The following is a 21,946-nucleotide window of genomic DNA, read 5'->3' on the forward strand; positions in this document are numbered from 1 at the left end:
TCTATCAACGATTTATGATTCTATTGCATGAGTTAATGATTTTCTCTTTTCTCTTCTTATATAAGAATCGTCTCAAGCAGTTAATAGAATAAGAAACGCGAGCGAAGAAAAGTAAGTAGGACATAAGACAGACAGAAACAAAATCGATAGATATATATTATTTTCTTATTCCACTTTATTATTGTGCTCGAAAGCGTAATTTGCATATCATAAACTGATTGATTCTTAATAGCAATCAATGAGAAGTTTCTTAAGTTAGTAGCGAAGTTGTAAAATATCCAGGAATTTACAATTTTTAAATGTTGATTTTCTCTCTCTTTTGTCAAATTAATTAAATAAGATTTATCGAAAAAAATTTGAAAAGTCTCTCTTGAAAGTAAAATATAAAATTTCTAAAACATATACAAAAATACGACTTACAAAAAATATAATACAAATAAAAACAAATTTTTTTAATGTATGTAATATAAAAGTTTAAAAAATGTTAGAATTCTATATTATATATTACTGGTCCGATTAAAATTATTATTATATTTTAATTATAATTAATATTAAAGATATCAAAGACATCTACTTTACATCTCTATTGCATGTTTCATTCACCAAGTTATAAAAGAAGCCAATTATAATTAAAAAGGACATGATAAAAGACTTACAACTAGAAAATAGTCGCTCTCTATCCAAAGAAAAGACCAACGGGGCCACGATCAACTTTCTCAATTAGTGGGCTCAGCCCGATCGACTATTGGCTCGTTTGTATTCATGATCAGGAAGCCGGGACTATCATTTTTCCGCGTACTTTCCCTTCCCTCAAAAGACATTCTTAGTTAATATATAATTTTTAATCTAACAGTTTTCATCTCTAATTTATTTTAATCCAAATAATATTTAATATAAAATAATCTTGCAAAAAATTAAATAACTTGAAATAATATATTAACAAATTGTCATAATAATTGCGTATTAATTAGATACAACAATTGAAAAAATATAGCAGAATATAAAATATAAGTGAAAAAAGTAATAATTGTAAAAAGAGATATTTTTTATCTTAACATACCATACAATTTACACGTCCAAAAAGAAATTTTTTAAAAATATATTAATTTGTACGCGAAAATGTTATAGAAGAAGTTGAATTGTTATTGATTTATCTTATAAATTTATCGCGAATTTTTATCTCCCGTGCTTTTCCCTTTTACCTCTTTTTCCCTTTATACTCAAAAATTCAACAGACTATAAAATAAAAATTTCGAAAATACGTCTGTTATCTAAACATTAAACTGAAATATCAGTATCATATATTTTGTTATTCTTTATATAAATCACATTCACAGATAAAGCGAATGAAAGCAGAAATTCCGAATGACATGTAGAGGCACTGCGAACGCTATATTATATTGTCTCGCTTATGTTAACGCAGATTTATCACCGTACGTGTATGTAGGACGAAACTTCAGACTTAGCCTATTTTCAGAAAAACACTATATATATGAAAACCGCGATGAAAACAAACGCTTTTGACTGCAAGACGTTAGTGGTTAATTTATGATGTGTAAATCTTAATGCTTGCATAAGACAGAGATACAAATGTTGAAACTTAGCGAAGTCGTTTAACTAACGAGATGACAAGATGCTATTAGCCTAATAGCTTACTATAAATATAAGACGTGCCCTATTGGTACAATGATTGTAATCATAATTATTAAAACTTATCAAAATCATGAAACATCACATATCTCAGTAATTAAATAAAAAATTCATATTCAATTTCGAATGAACAATAGTTTCCTAAAAATTATATTTTTAACAAATTTCGTTGATAGTTAAAAGAACTTTTAAACGTTCTGAGCGTCCTTTGTATATCTCGATATAAAGTTAACATTCCGCGCCTTCCATTGAACGATAAGAAATTCTAGGCTATCAGATATCCGGAACAAATCGATCCCCGATACTACAGGGGAGGCTTTAAGCTCGCGTCCGGATCATTCGAGATCCCAACAGGATATAGCCAGGCCTGGTCCTTACCATGATAATGCACGATGCTATCAGCAACCGTGAGGAGAAATACGAGAGGAGCTAACGCAACTTATTGCATCCTGCAAATATGATACGCGCAGAGGGGAAGGAATGTGGGAGGGAAAATAGTCGGGAGAAAAACGATTGCGGTAAAACTGCAAACCGGCGCGACGTGCCCCTTATTTCAAATGTCGACATCTAAATCGTAAAGCTCCCTGTGCACGGTATATTCCATGAAAGCATTCATTCTTTAGTAGGTCATAGGACTTCTTCGGTTCTTGACACGTTGCAATTTCGCATATTACACGTGTATTTGCAATTATACGCGTGCGAATTGTGCAGCTGTGTGTATTCCATCGTGTACCACTCGTGTTTTTCTATTAATCCAGCAAAAATTTGATTTATACAATTATTTATTTTATAAAGAGATATTTCGACGTTTTTCTATTTTCTCATTTTTAATAAATTACTGCATAAATAAACATATGAAAGAAAAATGAAGAATATCCAGACAAAACAGAACTGTTAAAACATGTTTTGTAAAATATACATATATAGACTAATTTTAGACTAGAATTTTTAACATTTTATGTGTGTGTTTGTCCAAATAAAAAGTATTATATTATAATCCGCAATGTTTTCGGAAAAAAATAATTTTTAGCATGAATAGACATCTAACGACGTCTATCGGGTCATTTTATACTGCCTCTAATAAAACTGTAACATTACGAGAAACAAGAGAAGAAAACCAGCGAAATGCAAAAACCATAATTTCCGACTAGCAACGGAAATGAACGCGAGTAAACGAAACTGCTGGTGTTGCTTAACTGCAGTACACATTGAGTGCGGTAATGACGAGCAAACTTAGTTTGCACAATCAGCTCTACAAGACCGAATACATCCCGCCATAATCTTTCGTCCTATCGAAGAAGTAGCACTTGTAGCAAATTACAATTAAACTAAACCAAAAAACATTACAAAGTAATCATCTCTTTATTTTTCAAACCTTATCATTAAAATCCAAAAATTGTCGTTTTTTTCTCCATCTGATTTATATATACCTATATATATTTTTTTTTTTTAAATCTTTTTTATAAGATACAGATAAATAGATAAGACAATACAGAAAGAGTCTCTCTTAAGACTACAACATCAACATAAAAAGAAATTTATTAATAATACTTAATTTTAAACAATAAATTAGAATTTAACGAATAAGCCTGAAATGTTTTTACTAATAAGTAATAATCCTAAAATGTTTTTACTGTAGAATTTTTAAATTAATATTCTGTTTATGTGGTGTTAGATACATTTTTTTGATTTGATGAATTGAAAAGATTTAAATTATTTCATGATAAATGATAAAGTTGCCGTCAATTAGATTAGCAAATTACTTCTAAATAACTGCCACCGCGCAATGTGCTTTTTGCACATACAAACTAGTAGGAGTTAATTACTGCGGAGCACGTAGTTGTTTCTTTTCTAGCAGTTAGTTATAGTCAATGATGAACTTATGATGATTAGGAACGAAACCGCAACACACGAACATTTCAGTTTTACAAAACAGTTTTGACATGTAAATTTCTATAACTGCAAAATTTTTAATAAATTTACTAATTATATTTAGCAACATATTACATAGAAGATAATGAGAAAAAGAAAATTAGCCTCTAATTTTATAAAATTATATTGTAGAATAGTACGTAAAGTGTTTTCTTAAACAAAACATGTTATATTAATTTGGTAATTTGTTTAATGCAAAAATAAGCTCCAGCAATACAATATATAAATTCATCTATAACTATATCAATATATATGTTTTCAGATTTTACATTCAGATTTTATATATATCACATGTAAATGTTTTACATGTATTTAAGTGAAAATAAGTTTTAAAAAATTTATAATTTGCGACAAAATTCGAGACACAATTTTAGTTATAATTTAATATGTTATATAATACATAAGTTATTTGAAGAAATAAAATGTACATATATATAAAATATAGCGTACATATCATAGACACATTAGAACATATAAAACACAAAATTATTGTATAAATAAAATTATATCTTGAATTTTATTTCGCAAATTATATAGATTATTTAAAATTGCCTTTAAATTTGGATGCCTGCAACTTAAATAATATAGATTGCATTTGCGTGCAAATAATACGTATGCTTTACTAGAAGAGACATGCAAGTCAAGCCAACATCCGAGAATTTTCCGCTAATTGTAAATATATTGTAAGAGAATCGCAAAGAGAACGAGAGAAAACGATATCGAATATCCTACCGTCATAACTTTTTAATCGTGGTGCAATTTGAAATGGCATATTGATTGCATCGATATCATGTGCGTTTCAATGTTATTGTGTATTTATCACTGCTGCGTAAAACATTTATTTTCAAGGCCCCGCTATCACTAAACAATAATAATTGATATTGAATGAAGCCAACTAATAAAATATTAAAACGCAAAAATTGATATATTTTAAAAATTATTGGCATTAATAATCATCATATATATATCATCCGTAATAATACAAAGAAGAGATGCAAGTTAAAATAAATATGACTATTTTTTTAATACCATCAATTTAATTCCTTTTTTATATCTATTAACTGGTTCGCTATTTGATTTGATAGTTTACTATTAAAGAGCAAAGATCGTTTATACGATATTGAATCCTGTGTAGACACACCGTGATGTGTTTCACACATAAAACCTGTCGATTGATAGAATAAAAAGTTTATTCGATCTACCTTAGTTACTGAATATTTTATAAATATAAACTGTAAACGATAATCCATAAAAAAATTTTTCGCGTGCAAACTATCGTATTCTGTGAAAGAAGATATAGAATATGTAATTGTGTATCAGAGAATATGCATCCATATTTAAGCGTCAATTTAGGATTATAACAGATACATTTTCCGACGAAAACTCAATTATATTCGTACAATATTATTCGTCAGATCGGTTAAAATGCTTCAACTTTCCAGTGAAATATTTCAGCTTGAAAACATGAACAGACACGAGTATTATCCCTTGGATAATAACTGTTATTGAGATTTTATCGCACGAAAAGTTGTAATACATATTGTACATGGCGCTCTATTTTCCATTTAAATATCTTTATAATAATAAAATGCAATATTTTATAATATTGATAAGTGTTATTATTGTAAAAAATATGACATACATAAAATATTGTTTAACGTGTATTGTGAAACATAATATAAAAGATTTGTATTGTGCTCAATTGTATTGTATCGTATAAGAAAAGATTGATCTCACAAAAATTCAAAAACTTTACTCTTACAATATATTCCAATAGGTATATTTTAATATGTATCACATATACATAAATCTCACATTCTATGTATTAGAATATTCAAACACGATACGTTGATCAATTTCATATTTCAGTTATTAAATTTGAGAAAAGACAAAAAATATCAAACTTGAGAGAAAATCCCACGTTATTCTCTTTAAATGTTCACCGATAAACATGTCAATTTTTGAAATCAGTCATTTGTCATTTAACTAAATGCCATTACCCTAAATGTTAACATTTCGCTTACGTGCGAAAAGAATTTCCAAATAATTTTTCGAGACAGTTTCGAAATATTGGTTGCCATCTAAATAGATCGTTAGACACGTTGACGGTTTTCCTATGTGCACGAGACCTTTGTGCGACGGTGGTCAAAGCCCTTTCGTTATCGATCGTGTCTCTATCGTGAGTTGTCGGCAACTTTAGCCGCTGAAGTTGATCAATGGAGCGATAGAATCACGACAGGGCAGCGCACAGATGTATTAATGGATGAAAGACTGTTATATACACACGAAACGTAGATTAGATAATTTCTCTTCGCAATGTGAATTCAATTGCACTATTTCTAGAGAATTTATTGCACCTACATTCATACATCACAAACGTACACTTAATAAGCTTTCTCATATGTACAAAATATTACAAAAAGATGTCATATATTTTGTCATAAAATGTCAAAATAGATCTATATAAAATTTACATTAATTTTTTGATAATACCTTAACAACTTAATAACTTAATATACAAAACGATTAGAAGAATAGAAAATTTGTGTAAAAAAATTATATAATCTAATTTTTTAAAATTATATAATTTATTAGCTCCTAAAATAATCTGAAGAAAAAAATGTTTTGGAAATTTTTATTATTGCATTTTATTATCAGTTAAAAATTTGTAAAATTTATTTGTAACTTCAATCAAATTATCGTGATTTAAAAATCATATAGTATTAAAAAATCAAATGAGAAACTCTTCTACGCTCGTGTAATGTTCAAAACGAATTCATATATTTAAGAGGCCAACTTTTCGAGCCATTATTAGGGTATTATATTAAACTCAAGTTTATTCAATTTATTATACAAAACATAATAAAATATAAATGGAAAGTATAAACGTTTCAACTGCACGCAGTCTTCTTCAGTATTATAAAAATTCTTACAAACAACTTAATCCTAAACATTGGCAGTAATAAAATTACTATGATATTAAGTAGTAAAATTACTATGATTTATATTTTATTATGTTTTGTATAATAAATTGAATAAACTTGAGTTTAATATAACACCCTAATAATGGCTCGAAAAGTTGGCCTCTTAAATATATGAAATCATATAGTATTGTCAAAATATATACTTATATAAAAATATTTTTATATAAGTATATTTTAACATTAAAGATTGAATATACGGGGCGAATTTTGAGAGCTGAGTTACTTACATAAATACATGTAATACTTTACATTGCAATCGTGGGCAATTCAGACAAGTAACTCCGTGCAATTATTCGCGCGTATCCCGTCACCGCGATGTAAAACACCGGCGATCGTAATTAAAGCGCGAGCGGATGATTAATCCCCCGATACGAAATCGCGAAGTGTAATCTTGACGCGTAATGTAACGGCGAACCCTTATAGGTACATCGCCCCTAGCGCACCTTCGGTATACGAATATATGTATATACCATGCTTTCTCTATCCCGTTAGCTGTCGTATTCGAAATGCAACCCCCGGCGTCGGTTGCAACTAGGTCGCCGGCAATTACGCTAGTTATTCACTCGGTTATGCGGAAGCAAAAGAGGATGGAGGGGACGAAATTATCGCGGTAGGCTCGGAATTTAAGATTCGCTGTGCATGTAACATATTATATACAAGCCGCGAGGAGTTGTCTCCATCCTCCTTCCGCGACGTCACCCTTTCGCTTACGAAATGCTGCTACATATCTGTGAAACATTTTAAATTACATTTCTCTCTTCTGCAGCTCCTGAAAATTCTATAACTAATTTGTCACCGCTAAGAGAAACAAGATTACCGCTCTGGCTTTAGGATTATACGAGATTCTAAGGTCAGGAATTTTATGTCTGAATGCAATGAGTTTACTTACAAAATAGCCAAACTATCAAATAAATAAATAATAATTTTAAAAACTGATTTTTTCTTATATACACATATACAAACGCGCATATATGTATATATAAATTAATACAAAATTGATAATAATTTTATTATTTAATTATTTAATAATTTTAGTATTAATTTATAATAACTTAATCAATTTGCTCTTAATATTAAATTATGATCAATTGTAAGTGGATAATAAAGATTAAATATTATGTTCAATAAAACCGTATCCGAGACATATTGCTTTACATATTCATGCAGATGCTTCACTAGTAATGTTGACCGCATACAGAGTCAGACGATGCAAACCTGTTGACAAGCAACCAGGAGCAACACCTGTGCATCAGTGTAATAATCTGTCGCACTATATCACGGCGCAAGCTCGTCAACTTGATACATGTGTGAACCATAAAATACATCTCTAATCCAAGACTTGAACTTGAATTCGAATAAAATGGATAATTACGAAAACTGTAATAACGAATAATCCCAAAATGCAAATGACAAAAATTTTAAATAATACATGATAAAAATATTGAGCTTGCATATAAAAAAAACAGTAATATCGTAATAATATATACTAACTATACAAACACGATTTTATATACATATATATAAATTTTATATTAATTATTTATATTATTATTATTATTATCAAATTCATGTTTCAATATCAATGTTTCCTAATAATATTTATAATTGCAAGACAAAAATATATGATTCTATTTTTTAAAAAAGAAGAATTGCCTTTTCTTCCGATCTTCCTAAAGAATTTAACAACAATAAAGAATCCTAAAGAGTCCTAAACCTTACAGCGTTAAAAAGGAATCTTTTCTTATCATTCTTAATAGTTTCCGAAAAAAACATCTTGTAATACTTTATATAGATCATTCTGTACATTTAGCACGACTTAATCTTCCATTATCTTTTAATCTATTGACATTTCTTGTAATCTGTATTACAATTACGACATGGCAAACGTTCTGTATAATAATTTCGCATGATACCTATATTTCGATTTACGACACTGTTCGAAGTTGGTACATGGAAGATCGACAAGAGAAGTTTCGACATATTCATGTACTAAAAGGCCAGTAATCTCATAGTAGAGGATATATAGCGCGGAATATCTCGAGTTGTCAAATTATCATCTCTGCATATGCATAAGCGCAATGGCGATGTAATGCATGTATATATCTAAAAGCGCTTTATACTTTCTGAACACGCAGTGTAGCTTAACACAGCAATTTCCGACAACATTGGCTATTCTGTATAGTCATCATGTATTTCGAAAATTACCCACAAGAGCTTCATTACGCTTGTAATTGCGAAAGGTGTATCGGATTTTTTAAAATAATTTCTAAATAAATTAAAAATCTTTTTCATTTTTAAATAAAAATTATTTCCATTTGCTTGCTATTTCTCTTAATAAAATTCTATATATATGACTCAGATGGAAATTTTACGAAGTTAAACGGGATACTCCAGAACCATCGCTATTCCTTCTTTCTTTCAAATTCGATCATGCGAGAAATACATCACACAAAAGGCGATTTATTCAAGCTACTTCCCTTACGATATTCCACAACCGATAAAATAACATTTTCGGAATGTTTTATCACTGCGAGATACATAGTGCACACGCAGTCGTAGGCATTGTCCAATGCATTTCGAATGAGAGAGCCGACACGGAAACTGCCTGCCCCAGGACGCGCGCGAGCGATATAATATTTTTAACACATTCGGGTCATAAAAATTCCATCTAGCGTCGACACTCGACCGTAAGCGAATTTCTTCTCGATCCTGAGAAGCCATTCGATGCGCCAAACGTCACCGGCACACAATCCCGACGGCGTATAATATTCTCGGACCGACGCAATTCGGTTTACGACGAGTGGCTCGGCTCGGCTCGCTAGAGAAGTCGTTACACATACGTTACATGACGGTAACTGGTCCGGAACTGCATGAGGGACCAACGGACACGCTGCAAAACGGTGCATTGTTGTCCTTGGAAAGCGATCCACGGTGTAAATCAAGACAGCCTGATCTGAGAGTTTCCGCGAGATCGGACACAATCGCGGAAAAGCGCGGTATGTACGACGAAGCGCTCGGAACCGAATCAATCCCCGGTGGAAAAGTTTCGGCTGTTTCCGAAGCGAGGTTGAACTTTGGCAATACCGGAGAGCGCGGAACAAACTTGCGACACCTACTTATGGACCTTCGCCAATTCATTCTCGTGCCCGTTCGACCGTTCGCACTTTGACGCTCGTGTATTAAAGTCAACAAGAGCAAACAAGAAGTTACGATGACCGTATTTCCGTCGATCGAGTAAGATAAATATCGATAAGAGAGCGAAAAAGTAAGAAAAGATTATCTTCTAGAAGAAACACGCGCGATGCAAAAAATTGAGAAATAAAAATATTTATATGTAAATTATTTTACATATAACTTTCTTACAAATGTGGAATGATAATTCAGATGTGTGTTAAAGATATTATTTGAAGTATTTAATTAATTTTAAAAATTAAAAATAAATATATTCTAAACATTCAGGAATTTTAAGTAATTAATTGAATTATTTTTGCTATTATAAAAATACAGCAAAACATATTTACAGTATTATTTATACAAATATTTACTCATTCTATTTCTTTTTAAAGCTTTTATGTTGCTATATCCGGTTTGTTTTTAATTTTAATTAAATCATATCGATGGGTTTCGGTCTTTCGTACAGTAGCTGATGGTGAACATAATTCCAGAGTAATGAAAAATCTAAAATAAAATTAAAAAACGGATTTATAATTTTAAAAAATATCTAAAATGTTACAAATAAGATTTAAAAATTTTTCTGCATTTTTTTTACAACTAAAATATTTTTTTCATAATTTTCAAAATTCTGCTTCCACAGACACATTTTAGATATTGTTTTTAAAAATTTTTTGAAAGAAATCGTTGAAGTTGTTTTCAAGATTTCATGTCTACCAAACGGAGAGAACTGCTTCCTTTCATTGCAAATAACTTCCGTTTTTATTAATATTTTTAACGAGTAATTAATATTTTTTAACGAATTTTCTTTTTTCGAAATAACCATAAAAAATATAGAATTATGTGTCAGAATCTTAAATATACTCAGAATTTCTCATATCCTAAATATTTAACTTAAAAAAAGTCGATTTTTTCGCTTGTCAAGCTCGTCCATCTCTTTAAAACCTTCCGTATTAATAATCACGGATAATAATTAATACATACTTTGTGTTCATAATACCGCGATATTATCCTCATAATGATGAGAGATATCACCTAGTAAACCCATTATAAATACTCTACTGATATCCCAGAACCGATATTGTGCCAAATATAGATAACTGTTGGTCCACTATATACTTTAGTATGCTGTTTCTGGTTACATATAGTACTGAGATTACTGAGAACGTTATGTTCAAACAATTTCCTCTTGTCTCTTTATTCACATTGTTTGTAATATACATGAATGCGAACTCTCGAAGGCGAACTATACGCCACTGGCGATATGCAATACGCTACGCAGCATTACCGATTCAGTCGGGTCTAATCTGAACTAATCATACACATGTATGGCAACATAATCTTCAATATATCCTCAGTCTATATTGAATGTAGATAGGTGTAAACGCCAGAGGAAAAGCTGGAACGCTTTAATCCAAACATGCGCATGTTGACTGCTCAAATGACTTCTTGCAATAATGAAAACGTAAACTCACGTGTCAGCATTTCTAGCAGGCAACGCTTCGTTGCCATCGACAAAGTAGAGCCGGTTAAGCTAAATTTCAATCTACTAATTGCAATTTTCAACAATAACTATATCCTGGCAATTAAGTTTTGCGTTAAATTTACAGAGACAAGATTGTATATTTAATTGAGAATGAAGTTTCGTTAAAATACTTCAATATCTTTAAAATATAATTTTTCTATGCTATAACAAATTTCTTTGATATCATATATAAACTTTGTAACATAAAGCCTCCCCCCTCCTTCGTAAAAAATACTGTGCAAAAAATACACTAAAAATACGCAGTTTTTCGCTAAAGAAAGAAACATTACAAAATTTACAGTTGAAACAATATATAATAATTGCGCGATACTTAAGTAAAAATAATGAATTAAACTCGTACACGTACATACAGATTGTACTTATTTTTTATGCGTAACCCATTATATTTCACGGATTACATTCGGATTATATATTCGATATCAAATAATAATATCAATGAGTAACAAACAACACAGTCAAGTTTCAAGTATTACACATTTAAAAATAAGCTATATTATTTGCGCATGTTGTTAAATATGATAATTACATTAATAATCCTTTTATGCAATAACCACTTTGCAAACGTTATAAAATTTGAAGCACTATCCAATGGAGGAAAAATGTTTGCCAATTATAACCAATTTATCCAATTGGAATTTATTATTAATTTAATTAGGGAAACAAAATATTGAAAATATCCATTTTCTCTAAGAGTATACTAATTTATTTAATGATCATTATTATGCAAGCTGCGAGAAATCGTATTACACGATAAGAGTATTATTTTATTACAAAAAGTGGAATTTATTTTGTAGTCGTAAATATTAGATAAATTCCTTTATTAATATATATGGCACAGATCTTGAGCATGTTTAAGAGACAATTATTTACAATTATCTACAATTTTTCTTCTTCTCAATTAATTATATGATATTAGTAAATGTAATAAATTGTATAAAATCTGTGAATTTAAAAAAATAACTAGAACACTCGGTACACTCTTGACCTTTTCTTCTGATTCTATTTTCGACTTTAAGTTCTATATTTTATTAAATTGTTAGTATGACAATCCATTTGACCATTTACTATCTTTAAACGGATCGTTAAAGCTAGAAACGATTTAACAACCATCTCCAATTAACGAACATAGAACAAGAAAATTAAGAGATCGTTAAAGACTTAACGAACATTATTTGATTGAAAAAGTTGATTGTCTCGGTTTAATTTACGTAACTGTCATCAAAATTTGCGAAGCGTCCAAAATGATAAATTATAGACACTTGGTTTCAATAAAAATTACTTTAAAACAGCCATATATGAAGAATAAAAAATAATACATTAATACATTAATTGATATTCTAATAAATTAAAAAATATATTTATATACCTACATTTAGTGTTTTATATATATTTAGTTTATCATTATTATTTCTATTAAATTATGTTTGTGATTATACATATATATGCATATACTTTAATTATTTATTTTTAACATTAATTATAAAAATCCTAAATATTATATTTAAATTAATAATAACATTAATAAACAAGATTTAATTAAAGTTGCTTAAAAGATTTAATACGCAACAACATAAATTAAGATAATTTTAGTTTCTCAATATTTTTATTAAACTAAGTTAAATTAAATTGTAATTTGTATAAAAATAATATGCTTTTTAAATAATTTTTTTAAGTCACATTTTAAGTATCAATTATGAAAATTTTAGATATAAATTTCTACGAATTGCTTTCCAATGATATAAAGATTTAAATCTTATTGAATATTTATAGACGGTGCAGTCGAACGAAGTGGATCAACAAAGGAAACCGACATTGACCCCTATGTGAGCCCCAAATCCGTCAAGGATGTTTTAGCACAAAGCAGTGGAAATGCTCTACTGCCCTGTCGATTCAACAGTTCCGGAATAGTAAGTACATATACATAGCCGACGATGCGCAAATATGTACATTTAATATGGATATATACGCCTAAAAGCGCGTGTATATGGGCGTCATATATGATGCAGTACGTGCATATGCATTATACGCAGCCGATAGGCACGAAGGAAATTTGGCTTGTGTTTAGCAGTAGCGTATGCACGTAGAACTACGCGACATATGTATATTTATGCCTATCATGAGATGCGCCTGACCATTTCGTTGGTATGTATAAACATAAATCTGTAATTAGATTACGACTACTTGTACATTCCAACCCAAAAATATCCTAATAATGAACAACTTAGATAATTGTTTTCAATTACAATTAGTACAAGTACAATTAGCACAGAGAGTTTTATAATTACAATTTTTAAAAAATTAACTTTTTATTTTTATAGACATCATCTGTAATATTTAAATAAACATATTATAATAATATATAAATATGATAAATATACATATTGATTATTTATTCACTTATAATGGAACTATTTAAAAAATGTTAAAACTTTGGTTTTTTAAATAATCTTATAATTATTTCCACTTTCGTTAATTTACAGATTGTCATATTTTACTCTTTGAGAATTTTATACATATTAGATACAACGATTTAATTATTTATTTTAACGCAATTGCGTAATATTAATGTTTCCATATGACTTCTTATGAAAATAATTTCAATTTAGAATTAAATATCGCGTCAATTATGCAAGAATTAATTCATATATCATGTAGAATTCTATAATTCTTCGAGGTTTCTTTCATCACGTTTCTTTAAAACATATGTCATCTGTGACTTTCGTCATACCGAGGGAAATACAAATTTTCATGTGCAATTTCGTTCCTATCAGCACGGAGTACAAAATAGCAGTCTGTAGGGAGGAAAACTAGAGTTTTCAGCGAGTCGCGACCGCTCATGGTTGACAATTCCTGCAACATTAATGCCACAAAATTGCATCTCGATCTCCCTTTCTTCCAGTTCACTTCCTCGTTCATTCACTTCTCATAGTGAAGAGAATCGGATCGATTACACACAGTGAACTGCAATAATAGCGTAACCTTGAGGACGGATTACGTTGGGATCTTCATAAAATCAATCTATTATTATCGATGGTAGCAATATGAGCAATATTATCAAATGCTTAATAGAAGATCTTCAATATAAGATTGTCAATGTAAAATATGTGATAAAATAATTTAATAGAAATTGCACAGAAATTTAATTCGGTCAATTTTTTTCATAAAAAAAACTTTGTCAAAGGTCTTTAATCATTTATAAATCAGAAATCTCGGTCGAAAAATATTTTTCTTAATTGTATTCCTCCAGTATTATAAGTAAAGAAAGAGATGCAATGTCTAAGTACTTTTTGTATAGCGTGTCATTAAAGTGCATTGATAAATAAATCTCGGAAAAATAAATTTTGAAATATGAAAAATATATATAAAATAAATAAGAGAATATAAATTATTGCATCTGCTTGCATATCGACAAAACCATTACAATCTTACGGTTCTAAAATGTTTGCATACGGGGGGTTTATGTGGCTTAAATGGAATATTATTCTTGAATCGCTTATAATACAGCCGAGAGCGATTAAACTTGTGGCTTAAGATGGCTATGATTGTTATTGCAATATTTCACAAGAAATCGTAGGTCAGGTTGAATGAAAACATTTTCATCTACATTTTGTTTGATGAATAATATCACTAAACTCAAAATTGAACTCAATAAATATTTGAGCAACAAAAGTGAACTGCCATATTATGCAATTTATTCGAAAACTGCAATTTATTTTGCAAAAAAAAACTTGAATAATATCTATATATACATACAATACAGTATATATTCATATATGCGTACTATTTATATAAAAATATATCTAAATATTGTTATATATATATAAAAATACGTGAGAGAGAGAATTTTTTTAGGATAAAGAATGAAATCCATCATACCAAACAATTGATGACGCGACCCAATTAATCTCAATCCATTTCCTTACGCTGTTTGCGACTGCGGACAATTAGAGAGGATGAATTTAATGATAATCATCATCGCGTCAACAGAAATGTCGCTATGTAATTGTCAGCGCGACCACTGCCGGCCAATCCCAATTAGATCTGTCTACATGGTAAACTCAACAGCCGTGTCGATCTGACGGTGGTTAGCCGTTTGTCAGAGCCCATCAAATCAACACGGTCGCAAACAAAAAAATATCGAACTAATTTCCTTTGCTTCTGTCTCGACGAGTATCGCACGCTCAACATTGTTCCAGCGAAATAATGAACAATTAATACGGATAGGAATTTTTTCGAAAGTTAAAAATCAGGCTGATCGTTTATCCGAGACGAGAGCGAAATGATTGAGGAGAGTACGTGTGCAATTTGTAACCACTCCTCCGTCTATCTGCCAGACAAGGATAGATTACTGCGGTAATCAATTTTGCTTGAAAAGGCCCAATATCATACGCACATCGCAACAAAATAATAAAATCGAAATTCGTCCGCAATTCACGCAAAATGAAGTAATAACCTTCGATTAAAACTTATTAAATTGTCAAGAAATAAAGCTCGATTATCGGATAATATTAAATCGCTGACATTTTGTCATTAATCTCTAGTAAAATCATTTTTATTATATATTTGCCTGTATTTTACTGGAATATATAAGGGAAAAGAGAATATAAAATTTTATTTAGTTTTTAATATCCTACAAATTTCCAGTATTAGAGTCAATGTATTTAATTAAAATAATTATCTATATATTATAATTAAAAAAAAATTTATAATATAGTGCGCAGTGAAACTAATAATAGAGATATAAAAGAAATAATTCTATAAAAATTTTACTTTAAAAGAGAAAAAAAAATTGGAAAAATATTTTATATGTATCATATAATAATAAAATTAATCTGATAATATTAAACACAATAAATAGAAAACTATAATAAATATTTTTTAAAAAAATTCCAAACAAAATAAAAAGATCTTATTGTAAAATAAAATTTATTTCATTACCGCATGTCTTATTATATAGGTATGTGTAATTTATTGTCACTAATCTCAATTTATGTGTCTCGCGCATTGAAGCCAGTATAGTCGTGCGATCGATAGGGCACGACAAAAAGCTAACAAGAGCGGAATGAAAAGTAGATACCATTGGAACGACAATACCATTCCTGTGGTCTTTGAAGTGCCAAATTCCGCCACTTCATTCGGCGCCAGCGAGGAAATTGCATGAGAGAATTGCATTTCCTTTGTCCTTTAAACTGGAGAGTATCGCGGGTTACCTTTGACCTGTCGTTGACCATTCAAACATAGGATACGTCCAATTGAATGTTCGCTCCTGTTCGTTGTTGTGACAACCTCTACGTGATCGACAAATTATAATCTATCCGCGTTATGTTAGATATGCGTAAGACAGTTTAGCAGCTCTTTTTTTTATTTTATGTTACCGTATGAAAAATAAAAAAAATTAAAATACATATAATATCTGCCATGTACATACATCAAAATTATAAGTACGGCTGAGTATGGCTTTAAATAGCTTTGTAGTATTCTGTTTGTAAATAAAAATATTATTTTACTTTATTATTATCTAGCATGCGATACATAAATTTCATTGCAAATTCTTTATATTACTGTCATGTTTGAGACACAAAGCAAAATATGTCCGCTTAAGGATACAAATATTTTGTTCCTTTTCTAATGTCGAGAGATTTTAATAAAATTCTTGAACGAGAAATGATTAAAAAGAATATCATAATAGACATAATGAAAAAGAATAATTCACATTATTTTTACAGAATTTGAATATCTTACTTCTTTTAAATAGCAGTATCTCAATAGAGATATTAAAAATTCAAAAAGTACAAAGAATAAGAATTTATAATAAAGCTTTGAAAAAAAAACCTGTCAGTCTCAAACCATATATCTTCATTTCCACAACAGATTTATCAATAAACGGAAATTTGTATAAAGAGAAAATATATTCTTTTAGATAAATGTCATTTAAATAAACACAGCGTTCTTTTTAAATTGCAGTACGAAAATATCTGTTCCAGATGAGGTATATATTGTATGTATATATAAATATGTTAAGCAACGGAAATGTTATAACGGAAATTAAACAGTCTATATCTAATCTTGATGTCAAATGTAACATGAATGTATATCAACGTATGCATATCACTTAAATCGCATTGGACATCTTCCAGTCGGATATCGGTGCTGCATCATTCGTCAAACTACTAAGCCAGAAATGATCCAATTACAGATGAGAACGGAGAATAAATTGCATGCGGACATGGAAGCAGCTTTACACTCAGCGGCGACAGTCCCTGATATAATTACAGTTTAAGCTTCACTTCCATCACCTACTATTAGTACGTGCGAACGGAATCTAGAGCTGCTTTCTAATGCAAACGCCAGATCCGGAACAGACCGATCGAATTGAATTAAGCGTAATTCTTGACAATTTGTCAGCGCGTTAATTTATAAATGAAATTTCCCGTGAAGGTGTGTCTTCATTTGATTAATACTTTCCATACCACTTTATATTTACGTAAGTTAATTTATTTAAAGAATAGGAATAAACCATGCGCTAAAAATCGATCAATTATTATGAAATTAAAATATTCTAAAGGAGACGAGCAAATTTCGATCAATGTCAAATCTGAAGATTCGACATTTATATTTTGTTTTCTGTCTTTATAAATCTTTGCATTTTTGTAAAAAAATATACATATACACAGCGTGAATATCAAAATTAATAGATTTCTAAAAAAAAAAGCTATGTCAGACGCATGATATGCAAACAATATTCTATTATGTTTCATTCTCAAAGATGTCTTAATAAAGAGATCTCTTTCTTATCTCGGTGTCCTTTATTCAGACTCGTTATATCAAGGATTTCCTGCTGTAAAAGTACTTCCTATTCTATAGCGCGCTTCAGAATCAATAATATTATCTCGATGCCCGTCTCGCTGTACCTAATCTCACACTCCTACTTTTTTCGACTTTTGAGAAAGTTTTCGAAATTTCGTTAGTCGGGGCTAACACGTGAACAAGGAATAGGGATCAATTTCACGCCCGGGATAGGAAAGTGGGATAAGTGGGTAGATAAGGGCGTGAGAGTCCGACGTCGATTCGGCCGCCTAACCGAGAATGTGATCACAACGGGGTGCGAGAAGAGAGGGATAAAAAGGCAAAAGGGGATGAAAGGGGCAGTCGAGGGGCGCAATAGCGTGAGAAGCAGTAAGACTCGAAATTTTCATCCTTCCTCCTCTCCGCTATCTTTCTCATGCTCGCTCGCCACTGACAACCTCGCCACCCTACCTAGATCCCTCCTCAGACTATCTCATTCCCTCGCTCGGCAGCCTCGTTTGGAGCACACGTGCCACTGACAGCAGTTAATTACACCGCCACGAAGTCAAAGAGAGGAAGAAGGAGAGAGAGAGAGAGAAAGAGAGAGAGAGAGAGAGAGAGAGAGAGAGAGAGAGAGAGAGAGATTGTAAAACGGAGAAACGACGAGTTAGCGGGGAAGGAATGGCGCCCCGGAGACAATTGCATGCCGCCATCAAAAGTTGAAGTGACCGGAAGGATTTTGTCCTCTCTCTCTCTCTCTCTCTATCCCTTTCTCTTTCTCTCCAGTGTCTCGGCGTAAACGCTCACCACCGAATCCAGTACACTTACCGGATGGTCAGAACCATCCTTATGCCCAAGCAAATGGGCGTTTTACCGGGAGGGATATTTAAACTGGAATTTCGTGCTAATTTCGTCGAGTGCTAATCTCAAACTTAATAATTATTATTATTATAATTAAATTACGCAGATATCATTAATTTTATTAAGCTCTTAATATTATTCCGAATAAAAATAGAATTCTTAATACAATAATCATTTTATCTTTCTAAAAAAAACATGTTAAGTCGATTCTTACAAGTATTGTTGCCTCTTTTCTACGATGCTGATTGGCTGTCTCGATTCGCGTTATGCGCTATATTCGTAGCATCAAGAGGCTGTCATCGCGAGGGTTAGCAGTTTGACAGTTTGTTCAAAATAAAATTAAATAAAATAATAATATGTTTTAAATAATATGTTGTAATACTTTAAACTCGATTAATATTTTTGACAGATATCAGCTGATTTCTGTCAAAAATATTCGAATTTAAAGTATTATAACAACATATTATATTATTTACAACATATTATTTTATTTTATTTTATTTTAAACAAACTGTTAAACCTAACCCTCGCGATGACAGCCTCTCGATGCTATACGAATACCTATAACGCACAATGCAAATCGAAACAGTTAATCAGCATCGGAAAAGATGCAACAATACTTGCAAGAATCGACTTAACGTGCCTTTTTTAGAAAGGGATGTTATAATATTTTAAATTCGATTAATATTTTTGACAATTATCAGAGCTGATTTTTGTCAAAAAATATTAATCGCAAATAAGATATTATAACATATTATTTAAAACACATGTTACTATTTTAATATTTTCAACATATATTATATATATACCCCCGTTACCGCTATAGAAATATTATAAAATAAACAATTTATCACTCACCGATACGTGCAATAGCGGAGTTGTAGTACACAGCACGTTGATCTGAAAACAAAATATTCAAATTATGTATATACATTTAATAATATCAAAATTAAGATAAGGCTCGTGTATAATTAAAATCAAACAATCAATAATAGGCCAACTTGCGAGCCGAATAATCAAGATGTTAACAGATTCTTTATTAAGGAATAAATTAAGTTATTAAAAAAACATGTAAACGTTTCGACAGTACAACTGTCTTTTTCAATACAAAAACTTAAGACATATTATTACCTTGAGAATGACAAATTAAAATTAAAACGTTTACATGTTTTTTTAATAACTTAATTTATTCCTTAATAAAGAATCTGTTAACATCTTGATTATTCGGCTCGCAAGTTGGCCTATTATTGATTGTTTGATTTTATGTATATACATATGTGTGTGTTGAATATCTCATAAACAATGCAGTTTAGAAAAAATGTTTTTTTATTTTGCATACCTCACAGTTGCCCCGATGTCGCCCGATGCCTCCCCGGGCCTCCTCCTCCTCTCTTGGTCCACGGGTAGCACTCGCGAAAACACGAATAATTACGATCGCCCGACACTTTACACGGCACTCCCGTTACGCGAAACTTTACACGGCACTCCCGACGCGATGCGTGAGACACACGCGTATTTCGCGCATTGCACTTGCAATGAGAAAAAACGATGCGAAAACTATAATCGCACGAAGCAACGTCCGTTCGGCACTCGAGAATCTAGCAATCAAACTCGCGCGCAGCTTATCAGCAATGCTACCTGTAACAAATAAAATAAAATATTAATATATTACCTACTATTTTAATTGTTATAACATATTATTATTTTGAAATTTAATTAGCAAATTTTTGCTTTATTAATATTTTTTGGCAGAAATTAGCTGATTAAAGCATTAATTTGCTAATTAATTTTTAAAATAATATGTTTTAAATAATATGTTATAATATTTTTGACAGTTATTAGCTGATTTCTGTCAAAAAATATTAATCAAGAATATAGTATTATAACATATTATTTACAACATATTACTATTTTAATTTTTTACCATATATTATTATTTTAAAATTTAATTAACAAATTAACGCTTTAATCAGCTGATTTCTGTGAAAAAAATATTAATCGAGTTTAAACAAACTTTATATTATATTTTTTAAAAACCAATTTAAAAGCGAAGAATGGCGCGTACGTAGCGCGCGCTTGTGTTTTTATAAAAATCTTGACTTGATATATTACAAGATTTTTATAAAAAAATAATTTTTCAATTATATTATTTCATAAGTATTAATTTTTTCTTTTGTATAATATTATTAATAGAAATGTTATTTTCATGCATACATAATACAATGAAACAATCATGCTAAGGAATAGAAGTGAATGAAGCATGATAAAATTATAGACAGAATAAAGAAGCTGCCTATATCATCAAACATCATTTTCTTATGGTTTCCGACGTAAAATAGACATTAACGTATAAGAAGAATGCAGAATTTAGCAAGTCTTAGAGACTATTTTGCGATTCATATCGCATTCCTTTTGATAGCGAGACACTGCGAAAGTTCCCGTCGTCGTTATAGTTCGAGGATAATAAAATTCGTCGATCGATTCGCAATTCTTCGGCTATATATTGGCTATATTGAGGACGCGTGACGATACCGAGGTCACGGCGTTCTTTGTATCACGCACGGACATAACAGTTGGTCACGTCGGGAAACGAAACGAGAGAGAAATTAAACGTTTGCTCGACCTAATTTTCGCGGAGCGTCTGGCGGAGGTAATTGCACGGCGGACCGGCCTAGGAAGGACCGTGTCAAAACTCGGGAAGGCCGCAGCCGAGAAAACAAGCAACTTTTAATTGGAAATCCGTACACGAGCGCATGGATACTGCATGCGGCCGTCCCAAGACACTTTCCGTTAGTTTAGATTTGGCAATTAAGTGCAAACCTCTCCGCTTTCTGCGTCTCAGAACGGGCGATTAATCCTCTCGCGCCGCTGCATGTAATTTTGTCTAACGTTGCACGCAAAACAAGACAGCTTGAGATACAAATGTCAAAAACTGATGGTTGAAATTTTATTTTTCGTAGAGTAATCCTTGTATATTTATATTATAAAGTTATAAAGCATATTATATTATGTATTT

General features: G+C 30.7%; 1 protein-coding gene across 3 annotated transcripts in view; it reads left to right on the forward strand.

The window, feature by feature from the left end:
* Nucleotides 1–21,946, forward strand: part of LOC145932590 (opioid-binding protein/cell adhesion molecule) — a 264,950-nt gene that overhangs the window by 215,350 nt on the left and 27,654 nt on the right. For all 3 annotated transcript variants that reach the window (XM_083031635.1, XM_083031634.1, XM_083031636.1), the window contains one exon: nucleotides 13,054–13,190. In XM_083031635.1, the coding sequence (XP_082887761.1) occupies nucleotides 13,054–13,190 (137 nt within the window). The remainder of the gene's footprint in view (nucleotides 1–13,053; nucleotides 13,191–21,946) is intronic.

Source organism: Prenolepis imparis, unplaced genomic scaffold, assembly GCF_030444845.1.
Source record: "Prenolepis imparis isolate NDT839.2.m4 unplaced genomic scaffold, iyPreImpa1.0 SCAF_2, whole genome shotgun sequence".
Taxonomy (NCBI): domain Eukaryota; kingdom Metazoa; phylum Arthropoda; class Insecta; order Hymenoptera; family Formicidae; genus Prenolepis; species Prenolepis imparis.